This window comes from Stigmatopora argus, chromosome 2, assembly GCF_051989625.1.
Source record: "Stigmatopora argus isolate UIUO_Sarg chromosome 2, RoL_Sarg_1.0, whole genome shotgun sequence".
Lineage (NCBI taxonomy): Eukaryota > Metazoa > Chordata > Actinopteri > Syngnathiformes > Syngnathidae > Stigmatopora > Stigmatopora argus.
In genome coordinates, this window is record NC_135388.1 from 11,706,774 (window position 1) to 11,723,778 (window position 17,005).

A 17,005-nucleotide genomic window follows, 5' to 3' on the forward strand; every position below is an offset into this window, starting at 1 on the left:
TTCCAATAACCTGTATAGAAAATGGGTGATTTTGCTATTAGGCTATGTGATTCATGATTATATGAAAATTATGACTAGTTAAAAGCATTGTATAATTTATGCACGCGAATTAGATCGACTTATACACTAGCACAATAAAACCTAAACAAAACTATTATATCAAATTTTGATTGGGAAGGTTTCATGGTGATTGACATTTATCAAATATGATTTTTGTTTCCCGACGACCTCTTTTCAACGCTAGAACATGTAAACAAACTCGTTCGCGCCATGTCAAATGGCTGTTTTTACTTAAAGCCGTCACTAGGAGGTTATGGGTAGTGTAGTTTTGAATACGTCTCTCCACAACGCTCTTGACTGACTTCTCACTACAATTCCCAGGCCTCCACCCTTCGTGCGAGTTAGCGATTGGTCGAGCTCATTTCAAACTCAACGCCTGCACGCCTTATATGGTCAACGTACACTCGCGCGCTTCATTCGGGCTTTTTATGCTAATCATATTTAATAGCCAGCTGTATGCAGTCGTAGTAATGAGCATGCGCAGTGCGTAACAAGAAAACGGCCAAGATTCAAAGTTTTTCTTCGGTAAGTCTCTGTTTATTTCTCCTACGTCACATTGACATTTGCGAAATGGTGCTAATTTATTTGGAGTGAACCGAATCGGTCATGTTGTTTAATGTCGACTTTGAAGTTGTCGTCGGTAGTCGCGAGTGGGCTGCACAAAGAGCCGCCGACAATGGAAGTGAATGGCAGCATGGCGTGGTGCGGGGAGTGGGCTAGCCCGCATGCTAACGGCTAACAACAATGAGCCATATTTGGCGCTCAAGCGGGCAAAAGTTTGGATTTAAAGGGAACGCCGAGTTTCACGCCACCGTTCGCCTTATCACCAACACGTTCAACTCGAACGAATTGCACGAGTGGAAACAAAGTTAAAAGCAAGCGTTTCCCCAAATCCCCCGGGTAGCTTTTTGTTTCTCCGACGGTCGCGAGCTGCTGTCCTGCCAGCCACTCGCTCGTCGAATGGCACCTCAAGAGTTCACAATCGCACTTTTTTTTGCACTGGAACGTGGCGTGTGAACGGCGGCCTGCGGACGCCCAGTCGGTATCAGTTGATTTACATTCCGTTATAGTTTGTTTTTAAAAGTCACGTTTGATTTCCTGTAAAACCTCCAGTTGAGCCGTTCCATCATTTTTAAATCCGATTGGATGCATCAGATATCCGATTAATCGTGCTTTTTTTCCTCATTAAAACAATTCGTAAGACCCACGTGCCGTTTACAAAAAATAAATAAATAATAAATAAATAAAAGATTCTTAGGTCTTAGAACGTGTGAACCGCGAGGGGACCGCCCCCCTTCACAATGGTGGAGTGCCGCACACGATCAGCTCATCTTTCATTCTGCGTTCCTCATCCAGGTTCTTTTTACCTGTGTACTGAGCTCCAGAAGAAGGGATACACTATGTTTGGCTTTCACAAGTCAAAGATTTACCGGAGTAACGACGGCTGCTGCATCTGCAAGACCAAGTCATCCAGCTCGCGGTTCACGGACAGCAGTCGATATGAAGAGACGTTTCGGCTCTGTTTTGGGTAAAGATCATGTCACACTTGTTTTCTGCTGTTTTTGTATGCTTTCACACGAAAAGTCACTCCGAGAGTTTGATTTTAGTGTTTAAAATTGAACTTTTTTTGGTCTCTGACCCTTTCAATGAAGAATTGTTTCTTTTTTTGTTCTTAAATGTTTTTATTACATTCATTTAAGACGGGTCTCAAACTCATGGCATCCAATTGTGGTATTGCCTGCATGTATTTTATGATGGGGATGAATAAACATGGCTATAAATAATTAAAAATAAAACTAGGTAGAAATGAAATTAAACTAAACTAATTAAAAATAAAATATAATTAGAAAAAATAGAACAAAATTTGAATGATTACTTCCAGATCTTCCTATTTGAAAAGGATTGTACCTCTATTGCCATTAAAAGGTGTTTTCAATCTTTTTTTTCTATCACAGAAAAGACTCTGTGACCTAATCTAAGTTAATACCAACTTTTATATACTAGATAATCGCTATCCCTTTAAAAAAATATGGTTGACCTAGAAACTGTCCTGCAACCTATACTCAGGTGCAAGTTCTTGTTTTTTTATTTTTTCCTGACTGCTGACAATCTGTTATGTTTTTTAAAAACTCCTCCTTATGTATTTTAATATTACTTTAACATGGTGTATTCTTGATTTATTATTAAATAAGAATTTGCTTGCCAATAATGCAACTTGTACCAGCTCTACTGGCAACCAATGGGGATGTGAGTACTTTTTGGGGGTACTATTTTGCATCCAATTATTGAAAAGCATCACTGTCTACATATGAATAGGTTGTCAGAGGAACGTGTTGGAGACATCTGCAATGCTTGTGTGTTGTTGGTGAAGAGGTGGAAGAAACTGCCCAATGGCTCCAAGAAGAACTGGAACCATGTAAGTCAAATTTGCCCTCTTATACATCAAATGAATTGTGTTCATTTGACTCCCGACATTTGAAAACGTGTTTCTGTACATTGTGCTCCTTAATAAAGTCTAATTGGTTGTTGTTGTAGTTAAGTACTTCTGAAATATTTAGTTGAGGTATGACACGGGTTTGCAGGTGGTGGATGCCAGAGCCGGACCGGGCTTCAAGGTGACAAAACCCAAGAAGATTAAGAACAGTGATGGAAAGAAGAAAAGCAAGCTGAAGAGGCTTCACAAGTTAAAGAGGCACAGTGAGTCTATTAACGTGCAGTCTTGGTGATTACGATATTTTACAAAAAAAGCATTGTCGTCAATGGCAGTAAAAAAACATACACAATCGTGTGTTGTGTCGTGTGACAAAATGTTTTTGGTTTTATCTCACAAGCAGACTCAGACGCTCACAGCACGACGTCCAGCGTGTCTCCCGCCCAGTCGCCCAGTTACAGCAATATGTCCGACGACGGCTCCGACATCGAGTCGAAACAAAGGCGCTCGGCGCCCTCCGCTTTTTCTTTCTTGGACCGCTCCTACTGGAAAAGGTAAGGAAAGAGTGGGCTGAATGACAACAATGGCGTAACGCCTGTTGACTTGAATTGGACATCTATAGCCAACGATGGCATGCAATAAGTTAAATTCTTATTGGAGGGGGGTCAACGTTGGTGTGTTTTTATTAAATTATAAAATAACTAAAATAGTACAGCAATTGTTATTAAAATTAATCTAAAATACTATGCAAGTTGTTGTTTTTTTCAAATTGGAAGATGCTGTGATAATGGTTGAGTCTTAAAGATCTTGTCCTTATGTACTCCTTTGACATAGTGCCCCCTAGTGGTTAGACTAAGACCTATTACTCTAAACGACGGTACTTCAAGCGCATCCCTGATCAAAAGTGCATCTTTTTCAGGCAAAAGATTTGCTGTGGAATCGTGTACAAGGGCCGCTTTGGGGAGGTGATCATTGACCCGCGCCTCTTCAAGCCCTGCTGCAATTCCAAAACGCAGACGACTCCCTCGCTCCTGCCGGAAACGCAACCGCAACAACTCCCGGAGGAAAGAAAGCTGGTGATGGCTCTCGTTTAAGTCTCGTTCGTGCAGGTCACATGAAGCACTCACCTGGAATTTGTCTCCAGTGGCAGACTTCCCTTTTCCACTCTCTTTAGATCAATTGATTAGATGAATTTTCCCTCCTTCCTATAGAGGTATTATTTTTAATTTTTGCATTGTTTTTTTTATACAAAAAGCCAAAAAAAAATCACAAAAAATAAGTTTCAAGGCATTAGTTCTATTTATAGAATGATGAAAAATTCTGTTAAATTTTATTTTGTTCATTTTTGATTATATACTTTTGTTCTGTGTAAATATTTTGCCACTTTCATACATATCAAAACTGTTCTATTTTTTCATGATTTCCATTTGAAGAAGAAAAAAAAACACCAGCTATTTCCAATACCAGCTTTTTTTCTCTGTGTGGAAATTATTCCATAACAGGATGCTGCAAACTTTTACACTGTTGTCCGATTCACTTTTTTTAATAGAGAACACACGAAGGTGGCACCTAATGACAAGCAGGGGGCTAATTAGATTTTAATATTTTTCTAGAAGAAAGAAATTGTGATGTTTCACAAGATTGAAAACATTTGTTTAATAACTTGGAGCACATTGTGATTAGAAGATGCATGCAGTATGTTTTTCTGCCTTTTGTGGTTGGTTGAACAAATTGTGTATTTATTTCTTTTGTACAGGCACCAATGAAATTACATCTTTTTTGTAAATATACAAATGTTCCACAAAATCAATTTTTGTTTACACGAGCGAGAGACCAGCTTTTATGCTAACAGACTTTATATATCCTAAAACATCATTCCATGCTCACGTATATTTTAATTTGGTACAAAGTTCAGGTGAATCTTTCTTGGAAATGGCGTGCAAATTATTTTTTCTCCCTGTCAACTGTCAAAAGCTATGCAGATGTTTTGAATGTGCGCCTTTCTGTCACTTTCCTGTTTGAAAGCGATCAAGTGACCTTGATGTGGTCCTTGATCAACCAAACCAATGATCAATTATCCATTGTCACTGTCCCAAATATGTCTAATGTTCTCGATGATGCTCAGGTTGCACTTCGCTCCCATTTAACGAAAAACAACAAAAAATGTTTTTGTATTTTTGTAAACCATCAGAAGTGAGCTTTTTGAGGTGGCAGGGATTTTAATTTTCATAAGGTTCTCATTGTGAAAGGAGAATGTTTGGCTCCTTTTTAATCTGCTTGATGAGCTTTTTTGGCAGGTGCATTTTTCAAAGTGAGATGTGCCTTAATGAATTACCTGACCTTGTCTTCTCATGTAATTTATATTTATTTATTGCATTTTTTTAAAAAAATGAGATAGCTGGTGGAGAGCGTTTTTCCAAATGTTTTTGCGCACTTCCCTTTAACATGCAAGCTTACAATGTTTTTGGTTGTTGTTCGGTTTTTTATGTATACTGTACCACCACGTAGAGCTGTACTGTATGTAATATGATGAAATGAAATTAAACGGTGTCATTGAGATGTTTGTTTTTTTACCGCTAGAGGGAGCTAAATAGCTATAAAGATTCCCATGTCAAATCTCCATCATTCTAAAGGGCTATGATAATTGCAGTTTTTGTAAAGAACAGGTTTTGTTTTCTCGGATTTTTTAACATTACATTTAACTGGTTTTATTGAACCAGAGATATTCTAAAATTGACTTTAAAAAAAAACTCCCTTCCAGGTCTAATGGCAGGCAAACATTTAATGCTCGCCGACTCAGTTATAACCAATGTGTTGTCAATGACAGTGAATGAGTTAAATGGAACAAAGTAGGAAAAGACAGGGAGAAAAGCTTAAAATGTTATTATTGCACGTTTCGCGTTTGCTCAAAATTTCAGGTTGAAATAGATAAAACCTGTGTTGCTAAGCAACCTCGTTGTTAGGTCCTTAAGTCTCGCAATATTTACATTTGGAGCTAAATTCGATAGATAGCTTAAAAACGACAGCGCTAGCCATATCTAAATGTTAGCGTTTCTCGTCAAGTTGTTTATTATTGCTGCGTTTATGAAGCACGCTAAACGTTTACACAGCTCTAAACAAAATCCATGCACGTTCACGGGTCGCCGCAACATTTCAAATTTAAAGCCCTTTCGCCTTAACGTAAAAGGTTGCTTTTATTTGGGGTACATCAACTTCCGGTGCTTTCCTCTCTATCACTCCAACTCGACGCTGCGCCTCTTCAAAACCTTTTCCCTCTCTCTCTCTCTCTCTTTTCCAGTGCACGCGCACACGCGCACGCCCTCATTCTCGCTCCCTCGGGCATACACACACACGCACACACATATACACACACATACACACACATTCACTATTACTCACTCCTTTCTCTTTTCAAAAGGCCCTTGTGAGGCAGATTGACAGGCTAGAATGAAAATGAGGCGGACGCTCGCTCACGACTCCAGTGCGTCCGCGTCCTTTTGAGCAGACCTCCAAACTTGGATCGTATCACCATGGGAGCTATTTGTGCTACAAGGGACTTTTGTTTGTTTTTGCTCTTGTTAAATAGTCGCCAAAGCGCTGCGCTTCCAGAGATTCGAGGTGGGACTATGCCGGCCGTGCGTGCACGTGTGTGTGTCCGTGTGTGTGTGTGTGCGCGTGCGTGTGTGTTTGCGACGGCGACTTTACGCACGCTTACAAGAGTGCGCTCTTTTTCTTTCATCCTTTCCCACCTTTACGGCCTGATTATAAACTCCATGCAATATTTTTGCGCTTGATTACGTACTTTGGCAACACTTTCTTTTGAGGAGGGGTGTATTTGCCCGTGTTGACTTGTGCTGTGCGTGTGTGCGTGTGTGTGCGTGCGTGCGTGTGTATGTGTGTGTGTGTGTGTGTGTGTGTGTGTGTGTGTGTATGTATGTGTGGTATTCCCTGCAGACCCATGTGCGGACGGCAGTGATGGCTGTCACATAGATGCGATTTGTCAGACGACCCCGGGCTCGTACAAGTGCACATGCAAAGCAGGCTTTAAAGGAGACGGCAAACACTGTGAAGGTAATATAACAGCACCACATTCTGTTCGGAGGGATGGTCAAGGGATGGGATTCACAATTTGCTCTCTCATGTTAGCTCTCTCATAAAAGCTAGAGAATCGCTCTCCAATGCAGTGGCAGTGGCACGAGAGCGTTTCAGATGGCTGTGAATGTGTAAAAAGAAAAAAAAAAGTGTGTCTGAGGAGTGTATGCTGTGGTTTTAACTCGGAAACTGTCATTGACTGGGATAGATGCTTGACTCTGGCAGCCTTTGCCGGGTCAAATGGATTGGACGTCCATGGACGTCAATGGCAGACAAGTAGTAGCTTGGCTGAGTGGTAAAAGGGAAGGTGTGCGTAGGAGTGTTTCTGGAGTGTTTGCATCAAGCATTCGGGTTGTGTTTTGGCGAGTGTTTCAACGGTGGTGTCTATGAAAGCGTTTGTAGTTTTTTACATGACACTTTTACTAGTGTCTATCGCAGTATTTCAGTTGTGTGTATGGCAGTCTTGAGTAGACGTGAGAGTTTTATATTGGGGCTTCTTTTTGAGTTTTTATTTGAGTGATTGGGTAGCATGTGGAAAAGCGTCTAGGTTGTGTGCATGTCATAATTTTAGGAGTGTCTCTGAAAGAATTGCTATTTTTTCATGAGTTTGACACGTGTTTATCAATTTTGGGTGACAGTTTTTCAGTGGGCGGTAGGAAAACATTTCATAAAGCGTTTCATTTTGATGAGGGTTTTATCATTGCGTCTGTTATGAGCTTTTGCTCGTTTGTATCGGAGTGTTTCATTAGTGTGTGAGAATGTTCACTAGTTTGTGTAAACAGAATTTCTTCTCTGGGAGTGTAAGCGTTTCTGTAGTGTGTGTATGAAAGCATTAGTATTAAGTTTTAGTCGTGTCTCTATTGGATATTTCAGTTGATTGTGTGAAACTCTCTCACTGATGTCTGAGCAAAATATATTCAGTGGCCAGTGTGAAACCATTTAAGTGTGTTTTATTAAGTATAAGAGTTCTTATTAGTGTGGTGAAGTTTGAGTAGTTTGTATAAGAATTTCAACAGTGTCTGAGTGTCCCAGTAGAGTATGTTAAACACATTTAAGTTTTTTGTATGTTCTACTTTTAGTAGTGCATTTCAGTGGTGTCTATGAAAACTTTAGATGTTTGTCTTTTACTAAGCATTTCAGTTGTGTGCGTATTTCAGTTTGGGGGTAGTATTTCAGATACTGCTTCATTTAGTACCATTGTTTCAGTAGTGCATGTTATATACACTTAAGTTGTGAGCATGTGTGAGAGTTTCAGCGGTGTCTATGAAAGCATTGCTGGTTTGGGCCAGTGTTTCACTTGTCATTCAGAGCAGTTATTAGTGTGTGAGGGTAATTCCATATTATGTGCGCAAAATGTAGTCAGCAGTCTGTGTAAAAGCATTTCAGTGTTTCATTTGGTGTGTATGAGAAGATTTCAATCGTGTCAGCGATGGAGTTTTAGTACTTTCTTTAAGTGTCAGTCGTGTGTGAGAACATTTGGGGGCAATGTGAAAGCGTTTCATTTGCAGTGCGTACAAGAGGTAATCCTGGAAGACGGCCCCTCATATCACTGTCAAATTAGCTCCCTAAAGCACTGCTGTTGGCCAACCTCGGAGATTTACGCACTGTTTACTCGGCAGACATTGACGAATGCGACGTGGAGTACAATGGCGGCTGTGTACACGAATGCAACAATATACCAGGAAATTATCGCTGCACTTGCTACGACGGCTTCAAGCTGGCCCACGACGGTCACAACTGTTTAGGTAAGATCAGCCGGCAGGGGGTGGAGGGGGGAGTGGGGGGGCTGGGCGCTTAAGAGGCTCGGAGGGGGGGATGTTGGGGTCGATGGCACACATCACATTTGTGTTGGCTCCTCGCGAACTTTCTCACACCGACTCGGGAGTTCTTTTCTCGCTTTCAAACTCACAGACCGAGAAAATGTAACCCAATACAAATAGTTTTGGTTTTGTTCGTGCACTGTCTCAAAAGCCAGATAAATATTTATGTCTGAAATGAAATGAGCGGCCGGGGAGTGGGGGGTGAGTGTGCTCATCAACGAAACCATCATGTGATGGATCCTCCGTTTGCTGATTGAGTTGGAGCAACGGCATGTTCTCCTCTGCCCAGATGTGGATGAGTGCAAGTTCAACAATGGCGGCTGCCAACACACTTGTGTCAACACCATGGGCAGCTACGAGTGCCGCTGCAAGGACAGCTTCTTCCTCAGCGACAACCAGCACACGTGCATCCACCGTTCTGTCGGTGAGTGGAAAGCGCTTTTCTCTCCGCGCCCCTCGCGTCCGTAGTCGGATTTGGAGTCCGTCCCATTGCCCGGAACAAATTCTCGTACAAATTCAAGACTCGATGGGGCACGATGAGGCCTGACAGCTTCAAGCTGGCTTCCGTCTCCTTGGCCGGCAACACGCTGTGGGAAAAAGGGATGTCTGCGTCCGCGAGAACAAAATGAGTTAATAATTGCAATGCTCGCTCTTGTGTGTTCTGTGTCACACATCACACTCCAACGGCTTTATGCTCTCCACTCCATCGGGTCCCGACAGGCCTTTTTAAATCTCCAGGACCTGGTCGGTCACTGAGCTGTGACCCATCCATACAAATGCTTCATATAGCTCATGTTCCATTTTCTTCTATAAACAAGGTGAAACAAAACTTGGGAATGGCCACGAATGCTAACATTGTTTCCCATCTTAAAAGTCATAGTTTTACTGTGTCCAACTCAAAAAGGTTAATACATTTCTAATTAACGGTGCTATAAAATCCTATAGCAAATGACTTTAAAAGGATAGATGGCTATATTTTGGACACAAATCCCTCAGTAAAAGTGACAGAAAGGGCTTACTAATGAAATTAAACCCTAATGAGTTCTCTTTTCTCTGCGGCCTTGGCCCCGCCCACACAAAATTCTCCATACAGAAGATAATGTCACACCCAGAATGAACTGCAGATTTTTCCTGTCTGCTAGCATGCTGTCTAGCATGGCTTTCTTGTTGCTGTGTGTCCATTCCGTCATTGTGTCAACATTTACTAGGGAGTGCGATACTAGAAAGCTTAGACATGATCATCAATTCTGGTTGTGATGTCATGACCAGAATTCCTGGAATAACTATGAAATACTTCCAAAAATAAAAGCCAGATTTGATTGAATGCCAAATTTGTTTTATAAATCTAAAATAACATTAGCACAGTCATTTCCATTTTTTTTTCCACACGGGCACTATTTCATAGCACCTTTTTAAAGGGTAAAGATTATTATTTGCATTGCGTTTATAAGTTAGGAGAGGAGTCGAAAGGTCTCATTGAAGTTGTAACGGTGAATTACACTGGATTGAGCACCAAATTTTCTTGTGATTATCAAGGCCGCAGTAAATTTTCTTTCGTATTTACTGTGCTCAAACGAAAACACTCGTTGAAGTTCTTGGCTCGTCCCAACGGGTGCGAACAATCAGCTAATCTCTCAGTATGAGCGCCTTTTGTCCGGAGCCGCTCGCTCACTGTAGGAGAGCCTCATTGTGTTCCCTTGTGCGTCCCAGAGGGCCTCAACTGTATGAATAAGGAGCACGGCTGCGCCCACATCTGCAGAGAGACACCCAAGGGGGGCGGGGCCTGCGAGTGTCGCCCAGGGTTCGAGCTGGCGCACAACCAGAGAGGCTGCATCTGTAAGTGTGAGGCACCCCCCGCGCACATTCGAGCCGCTCCCAATGGCCGACGCCGCGGCTCATGGTTGCGTGTTGTTTTGATTCCCGCAGTGACGTGTAACCATGGCAACGGGGGCTGCCAGCACACCTGCGAGGACACGGATGACGGCCCCATATGCAAGTGTCACGTCAGGTACACCCTGCAGCCCGACAGGAGGTCATGTGTCGGTAAGTTTTGCACTGTTATATGACACGCATTAGGGTAACAACAAAAGAACAAATTGTGAAAAATGTGACAAAACACTTCATAGAAAATGATGGTGGAAATTATCCAAATATGATAAACGGTGCTATCGCATCACATTAGTTATACTAATTCATTAATAATTCATTAGATGCCGTTGACGCAAAAAGACGTCCGATGTTATCAGCTTTCAATTGGAATGAATTGGACGTCTATTTCTGTACTGAATGAGTGAACTGAACAGATAATACAATACAATTAAAAACAATATTTTGATGTATTAGACTGCTTTTATGCTGAACAAAAGTAATAATACTGATTACACATTTTCAGTCATTTTTCCCCCTTACTACATTAACAATTTACTATTTCCTTATTACTTGCACAAAATTATGATTACAGTAGGCATACTGTTTATAAAAACAAAATAGTTTTAAATAAACATTGCATTTTGGCCCATTTCATTCCTATTTCATTTGCGTTTATGATACGTGCACATGAGTTAGGGATACAATATTTTTAAAAGAAAACAGGATTTTCATATTGTTCAAAAACTTAATGTGAGGGAGAAACTGGGGTGACTTTTAGATTCCGCATGCAAAAAAAAATACAAAACGATGATCTGTTAGAACTAAATCAAGAAAAATTGTACTGAATAATATTTCAAATTTTGTAAGCTTCTCAATGCATCATTCTAAGAAAAGGAATCACTTAATATGAGTTAATTAATAACATGAAATCCACGACCTAAAGACAATATAATTTTCCAAATATAGTTTTACTACTTGTACAAATGATTATTGCAATAGCCATATTCTGTAAAAACATGATAGCGTTAAATACATATTGAAGTCATACCTGTTTCTTTCATACATATTTTATTCTATGGCAATATTTAAATGATTTCAGCGCATATGTTAAGCACGCTATTTTCATCAAAAAAATTGGATGACTATAGTAGTTTAAAGACTTGATTCTGTCACTAAAAAGTAATTAAAAACAACAACCGGAATCAACAAAAATTGCATTACCCTGCATAAGTTAGTTAAGAAATAAGTAAACATAGGAATCAAAGTTTAGAAAACTGCATATGGATAATTTTCCCCAATAAAGTTTTACCCTTCCCACCTTTAAGGCAAATGAAAACCCACTTGCACTTATTAAGACACACTTTTTAAGTACTTACTCTTGGTTTCCACTCCTAAGCTTTATATTTACAACTCTCCGTAGAGGTTTATTGCCAAACGGACAAACAAAACAAAAAGGAAAGAAAAACACTGTGACGTCCAAGCCGTTGGAGCCTTTTCTCCAATCGAATAAATGCTCAGTTGCGGTGGCTCAAAAGTCCTAAAGCGTGGCTTTTAGCCACATTGAGCTCAATTGTCTCAATACTGAGGACAAGGAGTATATACATACTAGTATGTGGACCTTAAACTGCATCAATGTTCCAAAGGGTTCTCCATAGAAAAGTCAACTTTGGAGGGGGGGGTTTAGCTTTTCATTTCCAAGTATTATACTGAATTAAACCCCACAAATCTCCAGGTCGTAATTGCCAAGCAATCCCCTAAAGATGAACACTCCATTAAAGCACCAGTAGAAGCTATAAAAAGCATGCAGACCTCCTAGTAGGTCAGTCGATGTGAAATGGTGCTATGCGGAATATGCAGACGCAAATGCGCCCAGTTTCATTGGATATCGTGTACAGTACTTTCCAAAGACACCAAATATGTCAAGATTGATTTTGCGTGAATGTGTATGAAGTTCAACAAAAGGCTTTCAGAATATTTCCATTTGGTGGAATGGCGCAGCTATAAAAACAGATATCGTGAGTGGGGCTAAGGATCTTTTCCAACCTCAAACCTACACAGGGGAGAGGGAACAGGGTAAGCGTGCTTGTTAAAATAGTTTTTCACTGTGTGTTTTGTCATATTTCCTGTCAAAATAGAACCAAAAGTCCACCGCAAGCCGACGAGGGCATCGGCCGGGGGCCGGCTGAGTTTCAAACTTTGTTGCTTTAGTCAAGCAGAGCTTATTTTGATGAATGAATGAAAACAGGGTAGCGGAGGGGGGCTCCGCCAGCGGACCGTGAAGGATAGGGATCGGGCTGAAGATATCAGGTAGTATCTCTGCTACACCGTGGCAGCTTTTGTAAGCGTGTGGGTACGTGTGTGCGAGCCAGGTCCAGTCGTATGGTGTGTAACAGTCTGGCTTTGTTTTGGGGTTTTTTGCGATGCGCCGAGATAATTGCGCTCGAGCAGCCTGAAATGTGTAAACGTACCGGATGACGAGCATCGACATTGTCGTTATTTTGGACGCGGCAATAAAACGGACTCGCCGGGACAGAAAACGAACACGGAAATCAGACAGTCGGCCCCCACATAATTTTTTGTCAGATTGGTACAAATGATGTAAAGGCATGTCTCTCAGGTGAATGTTGGTTGTAAATCAAGATTTACTAGCGCAGCACAGGGCCATTTCCCAATTCTAGGAGAGGTTGAGAGAAATTTGCCACAAATCCACTTAAATTCCCTAATGACAAACGTCAAATGTCAAAACAATCCAATTAAAATGAATAAAAACAAGAATGCATCCCTATGGCCCCCAATAACATGGTAAATATGATCATTATTATTTTTAAAATGTCATAGTATATAACATATTGTCTGCCATTGACAACAATAGACGCCTAATTTGTTTAAACTCGGATGTCTAGTTGCGAATACCAATGAGTCAGCGCCGTCAATGATTGGAATGAAGATTCATTTGTTTATTTTAGAACTTTTCTTTAGTTAAGTGTATATTTCTTTCATTTCATTGAGTTTTTCGTGATCTCGGTCGCATTAGTGGAGGGCAAAACCCGGCATTTGTACGAGGGTGCGTCAACTTTGTCCATCCGTGAGCGGAACGGCTATTAGTGCTCAACATGACTTGCTTTGTTATGCCCAAGCAGTGTGTGTGTGTGTGTGTGTGTGTGAATAGTGACTTTGTGCTCTAAGCTCTAAGCTTTGTGTCGCAGAGCGGGACGAGGCCACCGCCGAGTCGTCGGACCACAACGCCACGTCCTTCGCCGAGGTGGACAAACGGGTCAAGCGGAGGCTTCTGATGGGTAATATAGCAGTCTGAACCTCAGTCAATTGGCACGCGGAGCTGCCAGGAAGTGCTGGGCCTTGAAGAGGCCAAGCGTCTAGTAAATCGGAGCATTCCTCAGCCCTTTTGAGCAAACTGCGAAATGACTGCACACTCGCCGTCTCGCCCACTGCTTCTCGCCTGAAAAATATGCATTTGTGTCAGTGTGGTACATTTCACATTTTCCTTCCATTTGGGACGGCAGGAGTGTGAAAGCCTTGTCTCGACACTTTGGATTTGACAAATTTTCAGCTCACGCCCTCCCTGCTTGTTTGTCGTAAAATTTGTGCGTGGCAACCATTCGGGGTTCTTTCATGTTCACTAGAAAGCGTAAATCAAACAGTGGCAGGGCTTCATTAAATCCCCCTTGATTGGGAGGGCAGTGCCTAATAATGATTTAATTAGAAGCTCCACAAGGCTACATTATAGTTATGGTTCTCTCTGAGGGTTGTTATGACGCCTCGTTTTAATTACATATTCGCAACAAATTGCCGCGTGACTAGTTTACTAAACAGAAGTCATGGTTGCGATAGGTCGATTTAATTAAAAGTCATTATTTGTCGTTTTGGGAGAGATTTGAGCAAGAAGCACATGCTGTTCTTTTGGGAGCTACGTGAAACTATGAGTGCGAATTTGACGCCTCTTCATGAAAAGTAAAGCGGAAGCATGATTTTTGTGATTAATTCATTCCAGAAAGCCTTACTAAAAGCTACTTGGTAGGAAAAAATGAATCTGTTCCTGCAACACAAAAATATGAATTAATCCATTCAGTTATCTTCACAAGGGGTTGCGAGGAAAATCTATTATTATTTTAAAAAACAAATCAAGAATAATTGTGGTTTTCGATTAAAAAAAATGGAAGAAATATGGAACAAACTGAAGTTTAAGCGTGGAAAGAACAACCCTAATGAAAATCGAATAATAGTCAATAAGGCATGCAAAAATTCAGATTCCACTCTATATGAATTTGATCTTTTATTCATACGTTTCACTGTTGCTTTGTAGTGGTTGAGCAGTGGGTCAATTTAAAACATGAACTGACTCGAGCAGTGATTTTCAAAGTGCCATGTCACATGAAGAATGATTAAATAAATGATAGATTACGCTTAATGGTGGAGCAGTCACGTTAATGTTACATATACAGTTGCAAAATGCCTGATTGGGTGCATTAGGTTGTCTTTGTGAAGGAGGACTGGTTATCATATTTGTGGAAACGTATTTGAGCATGAAGGTGTTCCTAATATTGTGTCCACTGAATCAAATATGTTCAGTGACAGCGTCGAGTGGTTCCAAAGATCATTGACAGTGTGTACCATGACCTGCTCACAGTGTTGTTCCACTACAGTTAAAGTTTGAGCATTTATTCCAAATCTTTGATTTGTAGTTGAACTCGTTGGCTGCCATTGACGGTGCTGGTGCAATCAGATCTGCTCTAAAAAAATGATTTGTATAACTCTGGCATTTTAGCATTGACAACATCGACTCTTAGAAAACAGATCGAGAACCTTCCCAGTCTTGTAACTGCTTTAATGTTATTTTGATCATCCCAATTCAAATGGATTTAAAGTCCATCGGGGTCAATGCCACTGAATGAGTTGAGGTCTGTCTGCTAGTATGCTCTTTGTCCTCCTATTAAGATTATTGCTGGGATAAAGAAATGCAAACGGTTTGAGCATTTAATAGATAAATCCTTGTTTTTCATCTCAAGGTCAATTGCAGGGAACATGTTCATCATTATTCGACAAGTAATAGTGCAGAGTGTACTCTTTTGCCTCGCTAAAAAATGTAGATGTCCTATTAGTGTGCTCAAATTCTGCTATTTGTATCCAGAAATGTCACAATAGTGAAAGGCACGGTTGAAAAAGTAGATGTTGGTTAAGTCCGCCGTTGTTTTTCCTCAATCGTGACGACAAAGAGTGTACTAGTACATAGACCTTTAGCTGGATATCAAGGATATCAAATAAATGCTCAAACGCCAGTCCCCATGTCACGCTAATAACTCTGAACAAAAGTCAGAACATGCAATAATCCACCAATATTCCATAAATAAGACGGTTTTCAAACATCCTTTGTCCTGAATGGACTCTTTGGGCGCTTTCATCTTTGCTGTCTGTTCACATTGTGCGCAGAGACCTGCGCGGTCAACAACGGGGGGTGCGACTGTACTTGTAAAGACACATCGACAGGCGTGCGCTGCAGCTGCCCTGTCGGCTTCACGTTGCAGCCCGATGCCAAAACCTGCAAAGGTGCGTCCGATGCTTGTCCGCGCACATCGTTGCAATGTAAACACATCATTTCAAAATTGTTGGCTTATTTTGTCTTATACTATCACAGTCTTGATTTGCTCATTTGTTAGATTCATGGTAAAATGGCATAAATACAGTAACATGGTTGCAAATCTGTGCTAATGTTAGCTTTTTCCGAGAAGTTAGCTGTCTAGCTAGCTAGTACAGATGATACAGTCTTTTCCGCACTATAAGGTTCAACTAAAAGACTAAAAAAAGTCTGCCTTATAATCTGATGGCCCTTTATATATGGATCAATATTGGTTTATGAATAATGAAATTGCCTTTAGCTCCATCTAGTGGATGGATAACACAATCCCCAACCACTACTACTACTACTACTACTATGACTACTACTCATGTGCCTTGAATGTAATACCCGTTATATGTTAAACGAATTTAAAATGAGCCGTTCGTTGAGGGTGCGTCTTATACTCCGAAGCGTCTTATAGTGCGGAAAATACGGTAAATGTGACGTAATTTGCTTATTCTGATGATTGAATCAGGGCCAACTACTAACAGAATTAAAATTTGTTTTCTTTTTTTATTGAATTTGGTCAGTTTGGAGAAAAATTAAATTTTTATATTTACTCGGGACTATTTGGTCGTTAAAAAATATTTTCAAGCATTGTTTTTTCTTAGTTTTTTGTAAATGTAATCAGAAACAGCATGTTTCAGTATTTTGCATGTACATTCATTCTTTCAAATTTGAAAGGTTGGGTATAAAATATTCTCCAATTTCGGAACGACAACTACACTCTTCCTTGTCATCCGTTGGCTAAACTATTAACCATCAAACTGCCATTACTGACTCTCCCTTTGCCGCAGACATTGACGAATGCGAGCTGCAAAATGGCGGCTGCGACCACTTCTGCAGGAACACCATCGGCAGCTTCGAGTGCAACTGCAGGAAAGGCTTCAAACTGCTGACCGACGAACGCTCCTGTCAAGGTACAACCATTTAATCTATCGGCCAATCAAACTTTCTACATCTGGGCAAGTGAACTAAAGTCTTATGCGAAGGTGAGGGTGCCTTCTCACTGGCTTACTTCTACCTTGTAATTATTGTCAAAGCCACAGTCGTCTATGTAGATCAAATGCACCTGTTTGTCTGCGTGGACGGGGAATTCCT

General features: G+C 40.8%; 2 protein-coding genes across 6 annotated transcripts in view; both read left to right on the top strand.

Moving 5' to 3' along the window:
• Positions 1 to 422: 422 nt before the first annotated feature.
• sinhcafl (SIN3-HDAC complex associated factor, like) lies at positions 423 to 5,050 on the top strand. Of its 2 annotated transcripts, none has more exons than XM_077595092.1 (6): positions 423 to 585; positions 1,417 to 1,588; positions 2,377 to 2,476; positions 2,643 to 2,757; positions 2,892 to 3,045; positions 3,411 to 5,050. In XM_077595092.1, the coding sequence occupies exons 2-6, from the start codon at positions 1,461 to 1,463 to the stop codon at positions 3,583 to 3,585; spliced, it is 672 nt and encodes a 223-aa protein (XP_077451218.1). In that variant the 5' UTR covers positions 423 to 585; positions 1,417 to 1,460; the 3' UTR covers positions 3,586 to 5,050. The 2 variants fall into 2 exon arrangements, with proteins under 2 accessions (XP_077451218.1, XP_077451219.1); XM_077595093.1 differs by having other exon boundaries at positions 2,895 to 3,045.
• Positions 5,051 to 5,786: 736 nt separating this feature from the next.
• scube2 (signal peptide, CUB domain, EGF-like 2) overlaps positions 5,787 to 17,005 on the top strand; it is a 29,399-nt gene continuing 18,180 nt past the window's right edge. For 2 of the 4 annotated variants that reach the window (XM_077625926.1, XM_077625935.1), the window contains exons 1-9: positions 5,787 to 6,109; positions 6,446 to 6,562; positions 8,203 to 8,328; positions 8,693 to 8,827; positions 10,114 to 10,239; positions 10,330 to 10,446; positions 13,479 to 13,568; positions 15,718 to 15,834; positions 16,702 to 16,824. In XM_077625926.1, the coding sequence (XP_077482052.1) occupies positions 6,022 to 6,109; positions 6,446 to 6,562; positions 8,203 to 8,328; positions 8,693 to 8,827; positions 10,114 to 10,239; positions 10,330 to 10,446; positions 13,479 to 13,568; positions 15,718 to 15,834; positions 16,702 to 16,824 (1,039 nt within the window). In that variant the 5' untranslated portion in view covers positions 5,787 to 6,021. The remainder of the gene's footprint in view (positions 6,110 to 6,445; positions 6,563 to 8,202; positions 8,329 to 8,692; positions 8,828 to 10,113; positions 10,240 to 10,329; positions 10,447 to 13,478; positions 13,569 to 15,717; positions 15,835 to 16,701; positions 16,825 to 17,005) is intronic. The other 2 variants (XM_077625942.1, XM_077625948.1) reach the window with 1 other exon arrangement.

Coding starts and splice junctions, on each gene's coding strand:
- sinhcafl (XM_077595092.1), top strand. CDS start 1,461: ATGTTTGGCTTTCACAAGTCAAAGATTTACCGGAGTAACGACGGCTGC. Junction 1,589..2,376: donor ACGTTTCGGCTCTGTTTTGG/GTAAAGATCATG, acceptor ACATATGAATAG/GTTGTCAGAGGAACGTGTTG. Junction 3,046..3,410: donor GACCGCTCCTACTGGAAAAG/GTAAGGAAAGAG, acceptor CATCTTTTTCAG/GCAAAAGATTTGCTGTGGAA.